General features: G+C 41.8%; 1 protein-coding gene across 1 annotated transcript; it reads right to left on the reverse strand.

Moving 5' to 3' along the window:
- Positions 1-1,874: 1,874 nt before the first annotated feature.
- On the reverse strand, positions 1,875-15,492 carry TRMT10A (tRNA methyltransferase 10A). The gene is made up of 8 exons (XM_074866808.1): positions 15,442-15,492; positions 13,844-14,145; positions 12,654-12,816; positions 10,728-10,799; positions 10,174-10,248; positions 9,094-9,243; positions 7,814-7,919; positions 1,875-3,653 (listed from the first exon to the last, which is right to left on the reverse strand). Exons 2-8 carry the CDS (start codon positions 14,116-14,118, stop codon positions 3,487-3,489), a joined length of 1,008 nt encoding a protein of 335 aa, XP_074722909.1. The 5' UTR covers positions 14,119-14,145; positions 15,442-15,492; the 3' UTR covers positions 1,875-3,486.
- Positions 15,493-17,080: the final 1,588 nt, after the last annotated feature.

Genomic DNA, 17,080 nt, shown 5'->3' on the forward strand with positions numbered 1-17,080 from the left:
CCCATTCAATAAATATGTAAAATCTTTGCATTGTGCACTGAACAGAGAAGTAAGTATGGGTTATACACTTTATCATGATAACTAAACATGGTCAAGTTTTCAGAGCTTTCAAAAAAAACCAAAGAGCTGAGGTAGCTGTGCTGCCATTTAAAACAATTTCATTAAGCAGTTAGGAAAAAGAATAAAATGCATTAGAATAACATTGACTATTGTCAACTCAACTCTGTAACTTATTCACTGTAGGTAAGTAAAGTAACACTTTAATTCTATCTGACAACAGCAGGAAGACAAGAGAAACACACTAACAGCGTCCTCCAAAGAAAATAAATGATGTCACACACCTGGACTGCACAATTTAATCAGGGTGAACTGTCTTCCCTAACCTGCCCTCACCAGTTTTACATTAAACACCAGGAAAAAATACACAACAGATATTCCCTGCATCAAGATAAGAGGAGATTAAAAATACTGAAAAGCAAAGGCCAGATGGAGGATGCCTAGAAGTCCCTCACTACAATTAAACGAACTTGAAAGCCACACTCAGACTCCCGGGATTTCTCAGAAATCCCACGATACAGATTTCTGGTCACTTGACTGTTTTCAAACAGTTGCCCATTGCTGCAGAGGTAGGAGGTACTACTTGGGAAGTCCATGCCCTTCTTCACAGAGGCAGCCAGGGACACTCAGGGGTTTAAAAAAAAAAAAAAAGGACAGAGCATGTGAAATACATCAGAGTATATTTCAGGATCAGAGTGAAATACAGCACACAATCAAGACCACTCAGGATGCCTTTCCCGGGGATGTCAGCAAATGGCCATCCTACCAGCCTCCATTGCCACACTGAAAAAAGACGCTAGAAAGACAGAAAGACTACCTCCCCGGTCTGCCATAAGGAGCTGTGTCATCATGGCAGGGACTGGAGGTGTCACAAAAAGCACATGCCCTCTTGCTTTTACAAGCTGCTCTTTAGATACAGGTTTCAGTTTCTCGTACTTGATCTAATGCTGGGGCGATTTTCATGTGCTCCAACCAATTCAACTGTTTTCATCAATAACTTCACATTGAACTCATTGCAAGAATGGCCCTTCAGGGATTCTTGAACCGTCACTTCTCCCTGAGGACTTCTGCATAGCTGCAGCCTGCTGCCTGAAAGCAAATCACCACTTTAGTATGATCATGTCTGGTGCCAAGCATCTAAAGGGTTTAGAGAAATGTTAGAAATCTCATTGGATGGTGATGAGATGAGGCCAAGAACAGCCTTTTCCAGCTGGCTGCAGACCTGTAGGATACTGAAAGGCTGAGGACGGCAGCAACGGTCAGAGGGCTGTGCCCGTTGAAACCCCAGTCTACTCCTGCTTACTGCTCCATCTCCAGTTACCACCTCCTGAGGACAGCATCCTATAGAGACAACTCATGACAACAGGCACGAACTTCAATCTAGTACAACCCGATTAGGTTAGCACAGAGAAAAAGTAAACAGCAGCAATGCCAGTGAGGACAAGACCAGGCGATTGAGACAAGCAACGCATACGAACAGGCAACCTAGTCACCAAGCTGCTGAGACGCCCTTGAGTTAGCACTAGGAGCCTGCCAAGAGCAACATACCAGACCATCTTTTTCTTCTATTTCTTCACAGACAGGTAAGCTTCAGATCTGCAACAGCTTGATTTAAAAATATGTGCATGCACACGGGTGTGTGTGTTTATCTAGCTTCACTGGTAAAGATGTAAGCCACAAACCAACACCCTAAGATGCTTTTGGACCCTTTCAGAACGTGTCCAAAGTCCCCAGTTTGTCTATGTGATCTGCTCTTGCACTCTCAAGCCTGAGTGAGGCACATGTATGAAAGGGTCATAAGAAAACCTTAGAGAGACTGAAGTCTTAGATCAGGTTTAATAGGTGCTATGCACATTAACACGCAGAACCTCAGCCATAAAGATCTAACTCCTTGTAATTTCACTGCTTTACACATTTATATCAGAGAATCAGTGTAATACATGGTGGATATACTTATGCTGCGTTTTTTGTAACAGAAATAAAAACAGCAACACTTTTATGGAAAAGGTGATCTAATTGCTGGAACAAAAGCAATCACGTTTTTGTAAAGCCTAACAAAAAAGCCCACATTACTTGAGCAACAAACCACAATCCATACTGTCAACAGAAGAAACTTTTCTATGTTTAAAAAGTATAGAGAGAATTTCACTGAGTGTATAAAGTCATAACCAGATTGTTGCCAATGCTTTACAGACCATAGGGACCTGCAGGGATCCCACTTCTAGTCTTCATTTGAAAGCAGTAACAACAGAGGGAGGAATAAAAACGGATGCAAGCCAGGTCATGCTTGGATCAGCCCTCTGATTCCAGCTCAGCAGAGTTACAATGACGTGTTCTTATGCTCTTCAGCCGACCTGTGTAAAAGTTGTACTTGTTCAGAAACTGCGGCTACCTGGCTAGCCCCTACAGAAGAAAGGGATGGGGCAGGCTCACAGCAGTGAAGTGAAGCCACACTTCCAAGGTGTCCATTTCAGTACTCTGCAAAAACACTTAAGTCCATTAGAAATAAGATGAATCAGAACATCCAGCCACAACTATGACATTTTTTCTTTTAAAGAGAAAAATATTTGTCAGACAATACAACACATACAGGATCATGTGATAAAACAGGCATACTGAAACTAAGTGACTTGTAAGAATTAGTTCCTGTCTCCTGGTATTGTTCTGAGGCTGTGCGATAAATTTTGCAAAGAGGATCAAGAAGTAATCAAAAGTGATTGTGTCATCTCAACTCAACGTGCACCACGTGCCAACCAAGGCACACGACCTGCGCTTGTGCAGACATCCATCCCACTCAAGCTGAAGGATAAAGCATTGACTTAACCCCACACTCATATTTCATTTACTGACCCCAGCTAACTAAACATGGTATATAAATCAGTGTGGCTCAGCTGATAAAGGCAGTTCAGTTGCTCATGATTGTCTGTTGAGATGCTCAGGAAAATCAGAACTTTTGTTTGTTTGAGTGCTCATGCACACTTTGCAACAGGCACTAGTGGTACAGGTTTTGAGGTCACAGGAACACTTGTCATTCATTGCTTTTAAGAAAACTTAGAGCAGAAATGGAGAAGAATGTATACATTAAAATAGTAACTAGTAATGCTCTTGGGTAATACACCCAATTTGGTATGTATAAAAAAATAATATTAAAAAAAATAGCTTCCTTGGGAAACAAAATAAATTCTGCATTTGTCATTAATTTATTTTTTTAAAAAAAGCTATTAATATGGAAGTTTCAGGGTAAAAAACTACATTTATCTTTACCCCTCCTGTCCAGAAATAGCTCTTGGCCAACTATGGAACTACCGAGCATTGAGACAATTCAGTATCACAAGCGCAGCAGATGGTCTTTGGAGTGCAGCTACTTCACATCCCAGTTTTATCCCATGAACTGCGTGTCTCATCTTTCCCATCATCTCACTCTGAAGACTAGTTGCTGTCCAAGTCATTGTCTTCATCTTCTTTTCCAGACAGAGCATGTTTGGACAAATCATTGGCTTCTCCCAAAGGAACAGCCCCTTTCCGCTGTGGCAAGACACTGAAAAAGGCCTCCTTCCAGTCTCTCTTCTCCAGGTATGCAAGGATGATCTCAAACACTGCAACATCAAGAAAGACCATCAGCTCTTTTACAGCGAGATAAGTGAACTGCTGATAGGAACACACCCCCATATCCATCTTTTACAGAGGCTTACATGCATTCAGTTGTGGCATCTTCAGAGTAAAGCTGATGAAGTACAGGCAGAAGCAGACAAGGCAATTTTGCTACTGCTGCAGTCTAAAGCCAAGCACACTGAGTCTCCACTTGTAAGACAGTTACTACAGCAGTGCTTTCCTGCAGCAGCTCCAGTCTGACTTAATTTCTCTCAGGGACAGAGAGAAATGTCCCCCCAGTACTTCAGGTCTCACCAGTGCCTACTATACAGGCACTAATGCTTTCCCATGTTTGACAGAAACACTGCTGTGGATGCACTTTAACAACAACTTTGTCCCCTCCCTAACATATGGATAGTCTAATGTCTTCCTAAAACCTGCTATAATTAGCTTTATCTTTCATTTCCACCTCAGCTTATGGCAAAAATCCTTACTAGCCTCCAATTCTGTGATCCTTTGTTGCTGTTTCTATTATGCTAACCATACAGTCACCCTCCTACTCCTCCCGTTTCAGCTCCCAAAACCTTTCCTGATTGACAATAGCTCCAAATGCATTATATACAAAATTCATCAACAAATTCTTACTTAGAAAAATCCCAGGCTATCCAAAAAATCTCTCAACACAGATTGTGGCTCAGCAGCAGCAGGGAAGGCAGGAGGAGACCCTATGGCTGGTGAGTAAGCCAGACTTGGATGACAAATCTGGGACAGAGAGGTAGCTCTTCAAGTTTGGGGCTACAGGAATAGTGCTAACACCACTGGAGAATGCTGACTTCAAAGAATGCACCCAGTACAAGCATTCTCAATGCCAAGCGACAGCATATGAGAAAGGATCAAAGGAGCTGTGGAGGGAAAAAAAACCTTACAGAAAGTTAGGCAGGCGTTCAGAAAGGGAGGAGCAGCATAGATCTCATACTCACTGAGAGTCAAGTTACAGAAAAGTGTCACATTTACTAGAGGTTTCCTGGATCCAGGTTTACTGGACAGCCAGCGGCTCTCTGTGACACTGATATCGAAGAGCTGGCCATTTTACTAAGCAGGTTATTCTGAAATGTACCATGAAGGTAAGAACTCTCAAAGGACTATATTAGTACCACTGTAAACTACTGCAGAAAGCATCTGTGGCAAAAATGCTGGCTTAAAGAGACAATAGTATAAGGAGCATGTTTCTTCTCCCTTGCTTTGGAACTTCCTTTATCTGCTTAGTAAAGCCAGAACTGATGGAAAGAGAGTGGCTTCCACAGGAGAACAGAGGCTTCTATGATGGGCTACAATAGCAACAAAAATATTATGCAAGGACAGAAAAAGGCAGTGGGAACAGTTGGTAGACATCACTGCAGACTGGAATGAAGCAATATGGTCCTGTAAAACACATTATAAAGCATTAACCCTGGGATACGAACCTGAACAGAAGGTAACAAACTCTCTGAGCTACACTTACAGCTGTGTTTGGCAATACAGTGTTTTACACAGGTCTCAAATCTTCCAAATTTTATAATTCCATATCGAGTTTAAAAAAAATAAGTCTCATCTTACACTGTGTCAGTTTTCTAGTGTGGCCAGCAGGACTAGGGAAGTGATCATCCCCCTGTACTCATCACTAGTGAGGCCGCACCTCAAATACTGTGTTCAGTTTTGGGCCCTTTACTACATGAAAGACCTTGAGGTTCTTGAGTCTGTCCAAAGAAGAGCAACAAAGTGGTGAAGGGTCTAGAGAACAAGTCTTATGAGGAGCAGCTGAGGGCACTGGGGTTGTTTAGTCTGGAGAAAAGGAGGCTGAGGGGAGACATCGCCCTCTACAGCTACCTGAAAGGAGGTTGTAGTGAGGTGGGTGTCGGTCTCTTCTCCCAAGACACAAGCGATAGGACAAGAGGAAATGGCCTCAAGTTATGCCAGGGGAGGTTTAGATTGGATATTAGGAAAAATTTCTTCACTGAAAGGGTTGTCAAGCATTGGAACAGGCTGCCCAGGGACATGGTCAAGTCACCATTCCTGGAGGTATTTAAAAGATGTGTAGATGTGGCGCTTAGAGGCATAGTTTAGTGCTATGTTAATGGTTGGACTCAATGATCTCTTCCAACCAAAATGATTCTATGATTCTATGATTCTAGCATCAAATATTTCACACGGATGCACGTTCCTCGTGACATTTTAACATGGCAATGAAGGCACTGAATTGCCTGTGGAAATACTTGGGGGACTCGATCCCAAGAGAAAAGGATTATAAATAAATAAGTAAAAAGCAACAAGTGAAATCCCCTGTTAACGATGCCGTTGATCTCTCACCACCAGAGGGCCCATTTAATTAAAGCACTTCAAAGCCTGACCAGACAGTTCGTAAAGTTTCTTCTTCTACAGGACTTTTCAAGTTCACACCTATCAAAAAAGACAGGGACCAGACAGGTCCCACAGTCTCAGCTGGCAAGCCCCATACTGTACTCTGCAAGCTTCAACTTCTGTACTGAGGGTTGGGAACCCAGAGGCCAGAATAACCAAATCAAAAGAGCAATTACACAGTTACACAAAGCAGTGAGGTGGATGTACTCACAGCAAAATACAAAAACCTCAGTGCAAATATCCATCTCGCCTACACAAAATTTATAATATGAGATTTGAGAGGCAGCTTGACTCTGTCCACCTTACTCATGCTTTACTCCCTTGAACGCTGTCTTTTTGGATCTGGGTTGTAAGCTATTAGGGTTACAATATACACCACAGCCTTTACTACTACTGCTAAAGGTACCTCTACTTTTGGTGGTGGTAGAGTTGTGTTTATTTTCCTGCCCAAAAACCTTAAGCGAAATACTACTGTAGTATAATCTGTGATGGGCTGCAATATATATAGTATAGTATAATCTTTACCTTAAAAAGGGTCTGTGAGTTAAGAGCCTTTCAGCTGCAATATAAAAATGTTTTAGAAGGGCAAGGGAAGACATGCTCATGCAAAATGAAATCCCACCAAAGAAACTGCAGTGAAAGCAGGTGTCTAAAAGTATGGCACAAGGAACAGGCATAAGACCATAAAGCAGATAAATGAAAGCCTCAGCATAAGTGGTCCAATTTATACCCAGTGTTCAAACATGTAGAAGACAGCCTCCAGAAATATTGACACTAGAGGTCAGTGTAAGATTACTGCAGAAAAACTCCAGTAGAAAGCTACAGCTATCATAACTTTTGATGAATAACACATAAAGTCCTATTCTTGTCTATATAAAGCAACATTTAAAGATCGAGTTTTAGAAACATGTAAAATCTGACAAATACATAGGGTTTGATAATTTTTAATACCAGTAATATACTATATTCTCCTCCAGGTTTAAATGATCTTTATTATCATACAAACATATACTAAGAAAATAAAGGTATCATGGAGCAATGTGTTACATAGTAAAATAAACTTGAAATAAAGCAAGGTAAGATAAAATAAAAGAACCTGAAGTGGGGCAAAATAAAGACTCGAACACCATGTCAAAAATTTCCATAAAGGTCTGACTGAGTAGGCTCCATTTTGCATGTATTTTTGTTTAATTGAAAGATAATCTAGTATTAAAACTGAAAGTTTAAAAGGAGTGGAATTCAAGTCTTGGTTAAGTAAGCAATTGTATGCTTCAATCAGAACCAGGAAACCAGGTAAAAATGCAGTTATGAAGCTCAGCAGAATGAGTACTGATACCAAATGAGGCAAGTCCACAGCTACCTAAGCAGTTATTGCTGAGCAAATCTGTCCATAGAGGTGAAAACATCACAAACATTTATTCTCCCCTGGGACAAAATACATGGGATAGTTTCCAACATTCTACTCGCTTATAGATTAAGCCTGGAAACAAGACCAGGATGGTAAGAATGCCAAAATTATTCATGGGACAAGTCAACAGAATAGGCAGTGCACTTCTAAGTTGCAAAGACACCATCCTTTATACCTAACCATGCCTAAAATATTTAAAGGTCAGGGCAATTACTGTATCCCAAAGGCAACTAGATTCAAGAAATAACATAGTAACGTAAGTCAGGTATCTGCACTACAGTGCACATTTTGAGGGTTCAAATTCTGAATATCGCAGGTGCATTCTATAATAATGTCATTATTTTGTGATTTAAAACTTACCATGATTGACGGCTAACACTTTCCGACTGTTCATCTTGACAAAGTTTCCAAGTGGGAGCTGTGCATGACCAATTCCCTGCTCTACAGCTTTTTTGTAAGTAATTCCCTATGGAAAAGACACCAAAACAACCGGACTGAGAAGCATCATATCAGATCAGGCCATACAGATTACTACAAGTATAATTTTCTGGCAAGAGTTTTGCCAGTTCTGCCACGATTTTGTTTTAGAAGATACTTACAAAAAGAAACATACGCCGGTTAGACAGTACCTGCTTCAGGGACTACCTTTGGAAAACTTACTACTTTGAATATATGTTACACTGTGATGTATGGCCAAAAGGATCGTAAATAAAACTTGTTCATGCAGCTGCAGCTCTAGAACATGTCAGTCACAGCCTGTTTTAAAGGCGAGTTTATGCTTAAGTACAAAGTTTCTCAGACTGCAGTAACTATTTTTTCAGAGGAAGAGTAAAGAACAAAGAAATTTTGCTTGCTTTTTTAAACCTGGCAACTCCTGTGGCCAAGATGGGCCAAAAAAATGCTTTAAAATTGTGTAAACACTTTTACCATAATGACTATATAAAGGATCTGCTTTAGTTCCCTCCTAGCCTTTAACTATGGACTAACTGCTGAAGTATCATTTGGTAAGGCTTAAGATCCATCCCTTTTTTTAGCATCACATTGAAATATTAAACTTGTCACCAGAAATTACATAGGAGTGTCTTTGAAGAAAAGCAGTAACTCTGCTTTAATTTCCCAGCTGCATTCTCTATGACATTCCAGGTCCGCACAGCATGATCCCACATGCAGGTATGGAACCAGATATCTGAGGCATGTGTGTTACTTAACCAAGTTCTCCTGACAAGCAAACTTATTAAAAAAGGACATCCAAGATTCAAGCACTGTTCTTCATCTATATTTAGGCACGTGCACATACAAGTGCGCGCTCACACACAGAGTGCATGAAAAGAAACCAAACCCTTCTGTCTGAAAATATGGCCCTCAGTAAGCTGAGCAGTGTTACAAATTCCATTCCTATATTTAAAATGAAAAGATAAAATCCTAAAAAGCTCAGCATGTCTGCACTCTGGAACACAGGCCACCGCTACCACCACAAGTTTTTTTTCCCACTTCTTCAAAATTTTTTTAAAGTAAGACTTTTTTGAAGAAGTTTTCTTGTTGTTTATTTTTGTCAGTTTACACACGAACAGCATTAATGTCAAATAAGGCGCCAAAACCCCCCCAAAAAAGAGCTGTAAAGAAACGGACCCACAGTTTACCTTGTGGTGATTGTGATCCACCAGTCCTCCAATCACATAGGCTTTCTTCTCATCAAGCTCACGGAGAATGTCTGGGGAATCTGAGGTAAGATATACTAGGTCTTCTTTCTTTATTAGCTCACTATAGTGCTCTGTCCTAATTTGGATATCCTCAAAAAAAAGGTAGTTAAAAGAAGTTACATTCAACTGATGAATTGCTGGGTAAGCTTTACAGACCCAAGATGGAACCAGCAAAAATAAATCCAATAGTGTGCAGTCATTCCACATCCCTCATTCACGATTAAGTACGTAGCACAGTGCAGATTTATTTCTGCATAAATAATCTGCAGTCCCTACAGCACTGACTTGCAAAAATCATCGGGAAATTTTCTGAAACCTCGAAAGACCTTTACAAATCCTTAAGTTCTTGTGATTCCCTTCAAATGTTACCTATTTCTTCTAGGGATCCAGATAATTTTCAAGTCCACCTTTCTAAAAAAAGTGAAACCAGAAGTAAATGCTTAGTTAACATCACTTGTTTGGTAAGCGAGATCTATGCTATGCTTTTGCAAAGCATCTATCGCACAAGACATGCTGAAAGTAGAATTTATGCAAAGTGCTCTTCATTTGAAGTTGACCCTAAGACAAGCTACTTCTCTAAAGAACACTTCAGTGTTAAGAGGCAACATAATGGAAGTGGAGGTGCACACAAGAGAATCACAGCATGACTTTAAAGTCTTATTTTTCATCAAGAAAAAAGGAGCACTGTCAAGACAGATGACTGTCAGAACTACTTAATCAACTGGTCTTGCTTAGTCTATCAGAGAATGGAATCTGTTCAACAAATCCAGGTGAAAACGGATGTGTGTGGAGGTTTTCTAGCAAAAATCAAATCTAGATTCAAGACAAATGGTCTTTGGCTTCTTTAAGTTAAATTAATTAAAAGCACAAAGAGCCACAGTATTTCTAATATGCTATTGCTCTGACATCTTAGAAAAAACCCACCTGAAAAAAGCACAGGACCTTCACAACTAACAACCTAGTTAGCAACTATAATCAAGACTTCTTTTTCTCTTTTTACAGAATTAGTCAATTATTCACCTTCCAGTTCACCCATCCTTTGTCATTCTCATTCATGTTGCTCTTCAACTGTCCCCCATGGCTGGTCAAGTAAAACTTCAAAAAGAACAAACAAGAGGTACAAAATACTGAAATGTCAATAGGCCAATGTTTCCTCTCTGTACAAGACTTTTTCTACCCTTCACTATTAGCTAAAACTTAACTATTTTTTAGTTGAAAGTGTACTAAGACCATAGTCATACAGTTAGTGGCACATTTAAAAGACAAATATGCACTTACAGTCACTTTTTTTTTTTTAAATCTGTCACAGATAAAACTGAGTATCAACAATATCTTAGTGGCATGCCAGTATCCGACAGTCTTCATCTGCATGCATGTACTTTTTCAGATATATGGGGAGCTTTATAACACGTGGGTTGAAAATTATCTATTACAACAGAAGTAATTTTCTTATTAAAAATAGGCAGCTTAAAAATTCTTTTCCTACTACAGTTCTCACCACTTGGGCCACAACTGCCTTTCTCATATGCTCTGTACATGGCAACACAGTCAGCGCTCAGTTTGTTTAAACATACCTGTACAGGATGAAACGCTTTGCGGTTTTCTGCATAGCATCTCTGAATTTGCTTGTGAAGCTTCTTAACATCCTGTATACAACACAATTTGTTTTTACATAGTCCTTCAGACAGACCACCACAAAATGCTTTACCATGAGCCAGTCAGAAGCTAAAGAGAGAAAAAGGAAGCTTTTAACTGGCAAAAATGACTACTGAGAGAGTGTGGACATCAGACCCTGAGAGAAAAAACAGCCATTGTGAAAGGATTATGCTGACAAGGAAACACACACATCTTCCACAAAAGCGTATTTAGACACCTCTGCATGTGCTTGATTCACATTATTCTAGGAAACAAACAAAACAAAAATCACTGGGATTTAATTACATGTAATAACATACTCAAAATTAATCTGAGGAATCAAGCAGATTTATCACTGTGACAATACTCAGTCTTTCTGCCATGGAAAAACCCTGAGAATACAGTTTAAGAAAATTAAATATGCATAATTAACCTGAAGAACCCCAGAACAAAGCAAATAATTTAGTGGCTGGTTCTGGCATTTTGACCTGACAATTTGGACAACAGTTAACTAGTACTACCTAAAATGCAGCAGACTTAACTTTTAGCCAGTTATGGTTTTTGTAAGATACATTACATAGCTTTATTCTCAATGCCCCAAAAGCAAGGTTTTGTAAATATAACTGATACCCATTTTAAAATGAAGCATCATTATATTGTTTTGATTCATGCAGTGCTTTGAGAATGTTATCTCCAAAGGATTTCAAGTAAACTAGCATCACTACAATATTGCAATGCAAGTTTTTACAGACACTAGAGAAAGCATCTAATTAACCCCATTGCTAAAGGCCACAACCACCTTCACTTACAACACTTTACCCTTCCTGAACACCGGCAGAAGTGCCAGTTTTTACATCGGGCCTAACAGGGGCTGTCTGACGCAGGAAGGAAACATGTTTCACAAAGGATGAAGGTCAGCAGGAAACACCCAGTCAGCACCTCCAAAACTATCAAGGGGGTCCTCTGGGCTCTTCAGGGGTACTGCTGAAGGGCCCCTCAGGTAACCAAGTTCCAAAACACTAACTGGAGCTTCCCCAAAATTTTGTGGTGAGTGGCACTGGCCTTCATTAGTACTACACATGCTCTGCATCACACTCAACAAGTAGCCAGATGGGCTTTGCAAAAGCTTGAATTCAAGCAGTCTTGCAAGGCAGTGAAATCCTTGGCAGCACCAGAAAGGCTCAGGGTAACAGGGAGGGGAGAGGTCTGCCTCAGAAGCCAAAGGCTGCACTCTTACAGGAGGCTGCAGATTAACGTACTTTTGTAGGAGACTTGACCAGTGGTTGGTATCACGCTGATCTTCCTCATACTTACCTATCCTGCAATCATCTCACCCATTCTTTCATCCATTCTAAAATTTTAGAGACGGGCTGAATAGTGTTCTCCCGTCCCAAATGCCTCTCATGTGACTGAGAGAAAAAGCTCAGTATCTTCACAATGCTCAAAATTCTTATTTCCACAGATACTTACTACTACAGTTGGGAGCTTCAGGTTCGCTTTGAAAGAGAAAGTAACTGGATGTGGAATTTGCAGCCCCTCCAGCAACACCATTTGAGGCAGAACTGCACCTAACTTCATGGTGAACACAGTACGCAAACTGTTTCTATATTGCTCTTTCTGGAATCAAACCAATTTACTGTATCTCCATGAAGGCAAACAAAATCTTTGGCAAGCTTATATAAAGGTACATTCCAAACCCTAAAAAATTCAGCAACTGACATAAACAGGTCTGGGAGTCATCACAATCTGAAACATGCAAACTGTCCTCTGCAAGCTGCTCTCTGTTTTTTGTGCTCTGACACTGCACCAACACTCTCAGTGGAGAACCTTTCAACATTTGTATGTGATGAGTAAGTTTCTTCTACCTTTAGCACCATCAGGTCATCAAAGCTGCAGTCCACAATGAGGCGGAGTGTACTAGGAACAACTTCCCTTCGCATACGCTTTCTGTCATCCCCTTCGTTATTGGAGTCCAATTTTGACTGACGTTCTAGCTTTCTCTTCTGGCGTTTTTCTTTTCGTTTCTGCCTAAATAAACAAAAAACCAAATAAATCTTCAAAAAGCGCTGTCAAATCTGCTGAGGTACATGTTATGCACATCAACGCATACTTCTACAATCAAGGTGGTTGTCCCAGGATTGTGGTAGTTTAAACTTATCCTGTTGCTTGCATTTGTGCTAGATTGATACCAGCATGAAACACACGCCCTGCCTTTGTGAAGTTCTGTATGTGCCCACAAAGACATCCGACACAAATTCAGTCAATAGTGGGAATCTCATGGATTTAAGGGTGATCTGAGTCAGGTCTCGTAACAGAAACAACCAAAAAGATTGCCAAAATTCCAGTATCAGAATCAGAATGTGGAAGGCAATGGACCTCCTGTTTCACTGAACAGTTTTTCAAAAGGCTTCTGAAGCAATTGTTTCTTCCCCCTGTTTGGCCAATGGGAGCAGGCAGTTGGGAGATCCCATTTTGGAGACAGCAACTTTAACAGACACTGTCTTGGGAAGGAACACTTCACATTCAGCAGGACGAGGATAAACCACAATCAGCGCATTTACAGATATGCTTTCTCTCAACAGAATAAAACAGAAGCTCATCATCTTCCAAAACTATTTTAACAGATTATAAGTCAACGTAATTTGTAGGACAGCATTTCATGTGTCAAAAGAAATTTTTTTTATTCACTGTCTTTGTAAGATCCACCAAGTCTGACAGCACCAGGGAAAGAGGGCACAGCCCATTCAGAAAGGAACAAGGCCACACGTTATTTCTCCCTTCTGACAAACCAAAAACATGCAACTTTGAATCCTTCTTGCTATCCTCTTCAAGTTGAGGAACACTTCTGGTATGAAGAGAAGATGTTTACCTTTATAGCTTCTTCATATGCAGATGGAGTAGCCAGTGACTACTGCTTTAAACCTGGCGTGGGAGAAAACTGGTTCAACTGCCTTGATTTGCTAAAGTAATCTACATGCAAATTCTGCTGATGCATCGTTATTATTAGCACTAAATACCACCCATGATGCTAGGAAAGCTACTTTGCAAACCATACCTCCGTAGATCTTTCTGTTCTTCCCACTGTTTCTGCTTCAATAGCTTCTTCCTTTGCCTCTTGGACATGGGCTCAAGGCATCCTTCCCTGTCTGAGCCCGCCTCCTGTTTCTCTACTGGACTGGCACTTGACTTCACCTTTCCTTCCACATCGGGAACTTCAGGTGACATGGTATTTTCCGTTGGGACCTCTGGACTTTCTGTTGGCGTTTCCAACGACATTAGTTTTTGGCTGGGTTTACTCACTTGTTTCTCAACATGTGATAAATACTTCATTAAAAGCAAGCTTTTCCCTCAACAATTCTGTAAGAAACAGAATAGTATGAGTGTTATTAAGAAGTTCAATTAGAACAAATGCCACTCTACACCTACCATAAACCTGAATGAAGAAAAAATAATAAATAAGAGATGGTCTTTTTTTGTTTAAAGTTAGGTTAGTGCCTCTGCAAACATTAACATATAAAACACTAGAGAGATTATAACCTATATTCAGATCATGTCTAAATCTGTCTGTTCAATTTGCAGCTATTCAATAGTTTCCAGTTCAAAACTTTGTGAAAACACAACTGCATAGAAGTAGTTCTCTACTGGATGAGACATATAAGAAAAAACATTAGCAGTACTATTATGTGTACACAAACTATTCTCAACTACACAAAAAATTAAAGAGGTATCTTGCAATGTAACTATGGCAGCATGTTAGAGAAACATAATTTTAAAGAGACTAAAGCCATTTGGGGGGGGAGTGTGAACAAGCAATACCCCTTCAAAATTAATTTTTATTTTTTCTGAGAACCAGACACTGGCCAACCACTGACACTGGCCACTGTCAGCAGACAAAACACAGCGAGTAAGGGGATGAACAGACTGAACTGTTACTCAGCAAAACATTCCATGTTCAAATCAGTTACAATTATACCCTCTCCTTTTCAACAGCAAGTGTTATTTTTTCATACTAGTAGCTCCCCTGTGCTCAACAACCACACAGTTTTCCAAAGATAAATTCTTCACTGGACAACACCACGCCTACAGAACAAATATACAGAAAAAAACAATCCCCTGGCTTCTTCAGTAACAGAAGAGCTGGAAAACATATTAAACACCAGAAAACCATAAGTGTTTTACCTAACACACCCCAATTTCCCTATCTGGGGGTGTTAAGAGATAAGGCCCAGGGAGTTGAGGCAGCGGTGGGTGCCAAATGACGCGGCACAGGTGCGTCTGCAACCACCACAGCGCGCACACCCCGCGGATACCGAGTTCTATACATTCATCCGTGTATGTCTATATAGACACATATACACAGACACACATACATCTATATATATACACGTATCTATGTATACACACATTGTATATATAGAAACACACGTGTTATTTTTGCTCACGCCCCGAAGGACCTCATAACTCGACAAGACCGGCCGCCCCCGCCCACAAGAGCCCGGGGGTGCCGTCACCCCCCTTCCCGCAGGCGGCAGCCGGGCGCGGGGAGGAGAGGCCGCCATTTTCCCCTCCCTCCCTCCCTCTGAGGAAAGCCGAGCCGAACCGCAACTCCCCCCCGCCGAGGGGTAACGGACGCCGGGGAGGTGCGCAACGTACCCGCGAGCCGCGCCACGCGCAGGACCGGGACTGGGGGGGGAGCGATGGGAGGAGGAGCCACCGCCCCCCCCGCGCGCACGCGCGCGCCTCCCCGCCCGCCACGACTTCAAATCCCGGCGGGCAACGGGCGGCGGCCACGCGGCGCTGACGGGCCACGCCCTGGCGCGGGGTGAGCGCCGCACGGCAGGAGCCGCTTCCCCGGTCCGAGGGGCGGCTGGGAGCCGCGGCGGGACCCGGCCCTGGGGGGCGGGGAGCAGCTCTTGCCCCGGTCTCGTTGGACGCCCGCGGTTTGCACCGATTGCTGTGTTCTGAGCCAGCTCTGCTGCCACCTGCGGCAGCTTCCAGTCAAATAAAAAAAGAGAAAGTTACAAGCGTAGCACGTACACTTGGAAGATCAGTCGTGGTTTGGGTGGGTTTTTCGTTTTAGTGTCGTTGCTTGTAACAGACGCTGACAAGCCGAGGTTGGCTGTGAGGGGGTGCTGCTGCTCACCCTGCCGTGGCGGTGGGGCGAGCAAGGGCGGGCATGGGTGCTGCAGCCAGGTTGGAGGGGCCTTTAGGCCCTGCCCAGGCAGGCGGGACACAGGTGAGCCGACTGCTTGGAAATCAGCTGCAGTGCGTGCTGGCAGGCTCAGCGGGTGTGCTAATGCCCCTGCTCAGAGCCAGGAAAGCTGTGCTTCCCTCCTCCCATGGCTGCCGTGGCTCCATGGGATTAAGAGGAGTGAAAAGTAAGAAAACCTTATTTTTATCTGATGGTTTTGATGACACTACTGAGTTCACAGAGGGGCCAGCAAAGTATTTTTAAGTGGTGACATTCCTCTGAGCAGATTTCTAGCTCCCAAGGTCCCCCAGCAATGCTGTGTTCCCTCTGCCCCCTAAAAAGGGGATACACGCCTTCAAGCTTCATATTTTTAAAGGCCACCACCAATTAGCTTTTTAAAGTTGAGTGTCAGTAGTCAACGAAGGGCAACATTCTTTCTCCTTCAGATAACTTCATGGAAGAATGCTGCCCTAGTACAGGAGTCAGTTCTGGAGACTGGGATTACATTATATGAGAAAAATATATTTTGGGCAGCCTAAATATGTAGATATCTGTTCACCCCTGGTTAACGAGGCACACAAAGTTAGCAAACATACGAGTGTGTGCTACCATAATACCCTTCTCATCTCCATCAATGTTTATCTCAAGTTTCATTGGTTCCAGATATACACACTCTTTCAGTTTTAGTGCTGGTTTCAGGTTTACTACAGCTATGTTAAAGCCACCAAACCGTGTGGTGCCACTATAGTAAGACACTGACCTTTAACTGCTGTTAGTATTTAATATTTGCTGTAATATTTGATTTGGATTCCTATTCCCTGCATTACTTTAAAAATAGCTAGATTTGCATTTGCTTTTGCTAGCATCTATTTAAAACCTCACTCATGTTACTATTAATATCTAGCTTTACACACCAGCATCACACAAGTCTAAATGCGCCATTGTCCCTATGAGGAAACCTTTGTTTTCTTTTGGTCAGTAAAAGACCGCAGATCAGCTACTGATAGAAGCCCACTTGCTTGCTTGCTTTTTTTAAAAAAGCAAAAAGGCATCTAACAGAGTCAGATGTGCTTTTTCTTAGAATGAAGAAACTGCTTACGC

The sequence above is a fragment of the Strix uralensis genome, chromosome 4 (assembly GCF_047716275.1).
Source record: "Strix uralensis isolate ZFMK-TIS-50842 chromosome 4, bStrUra1, whole genome shotgun sequence".
Lineage (NCBI taxonomy): Eukaryota > Metazoa > Chordata > Aves > Strigiformes > Strigidae > Strix > Strix uralensis.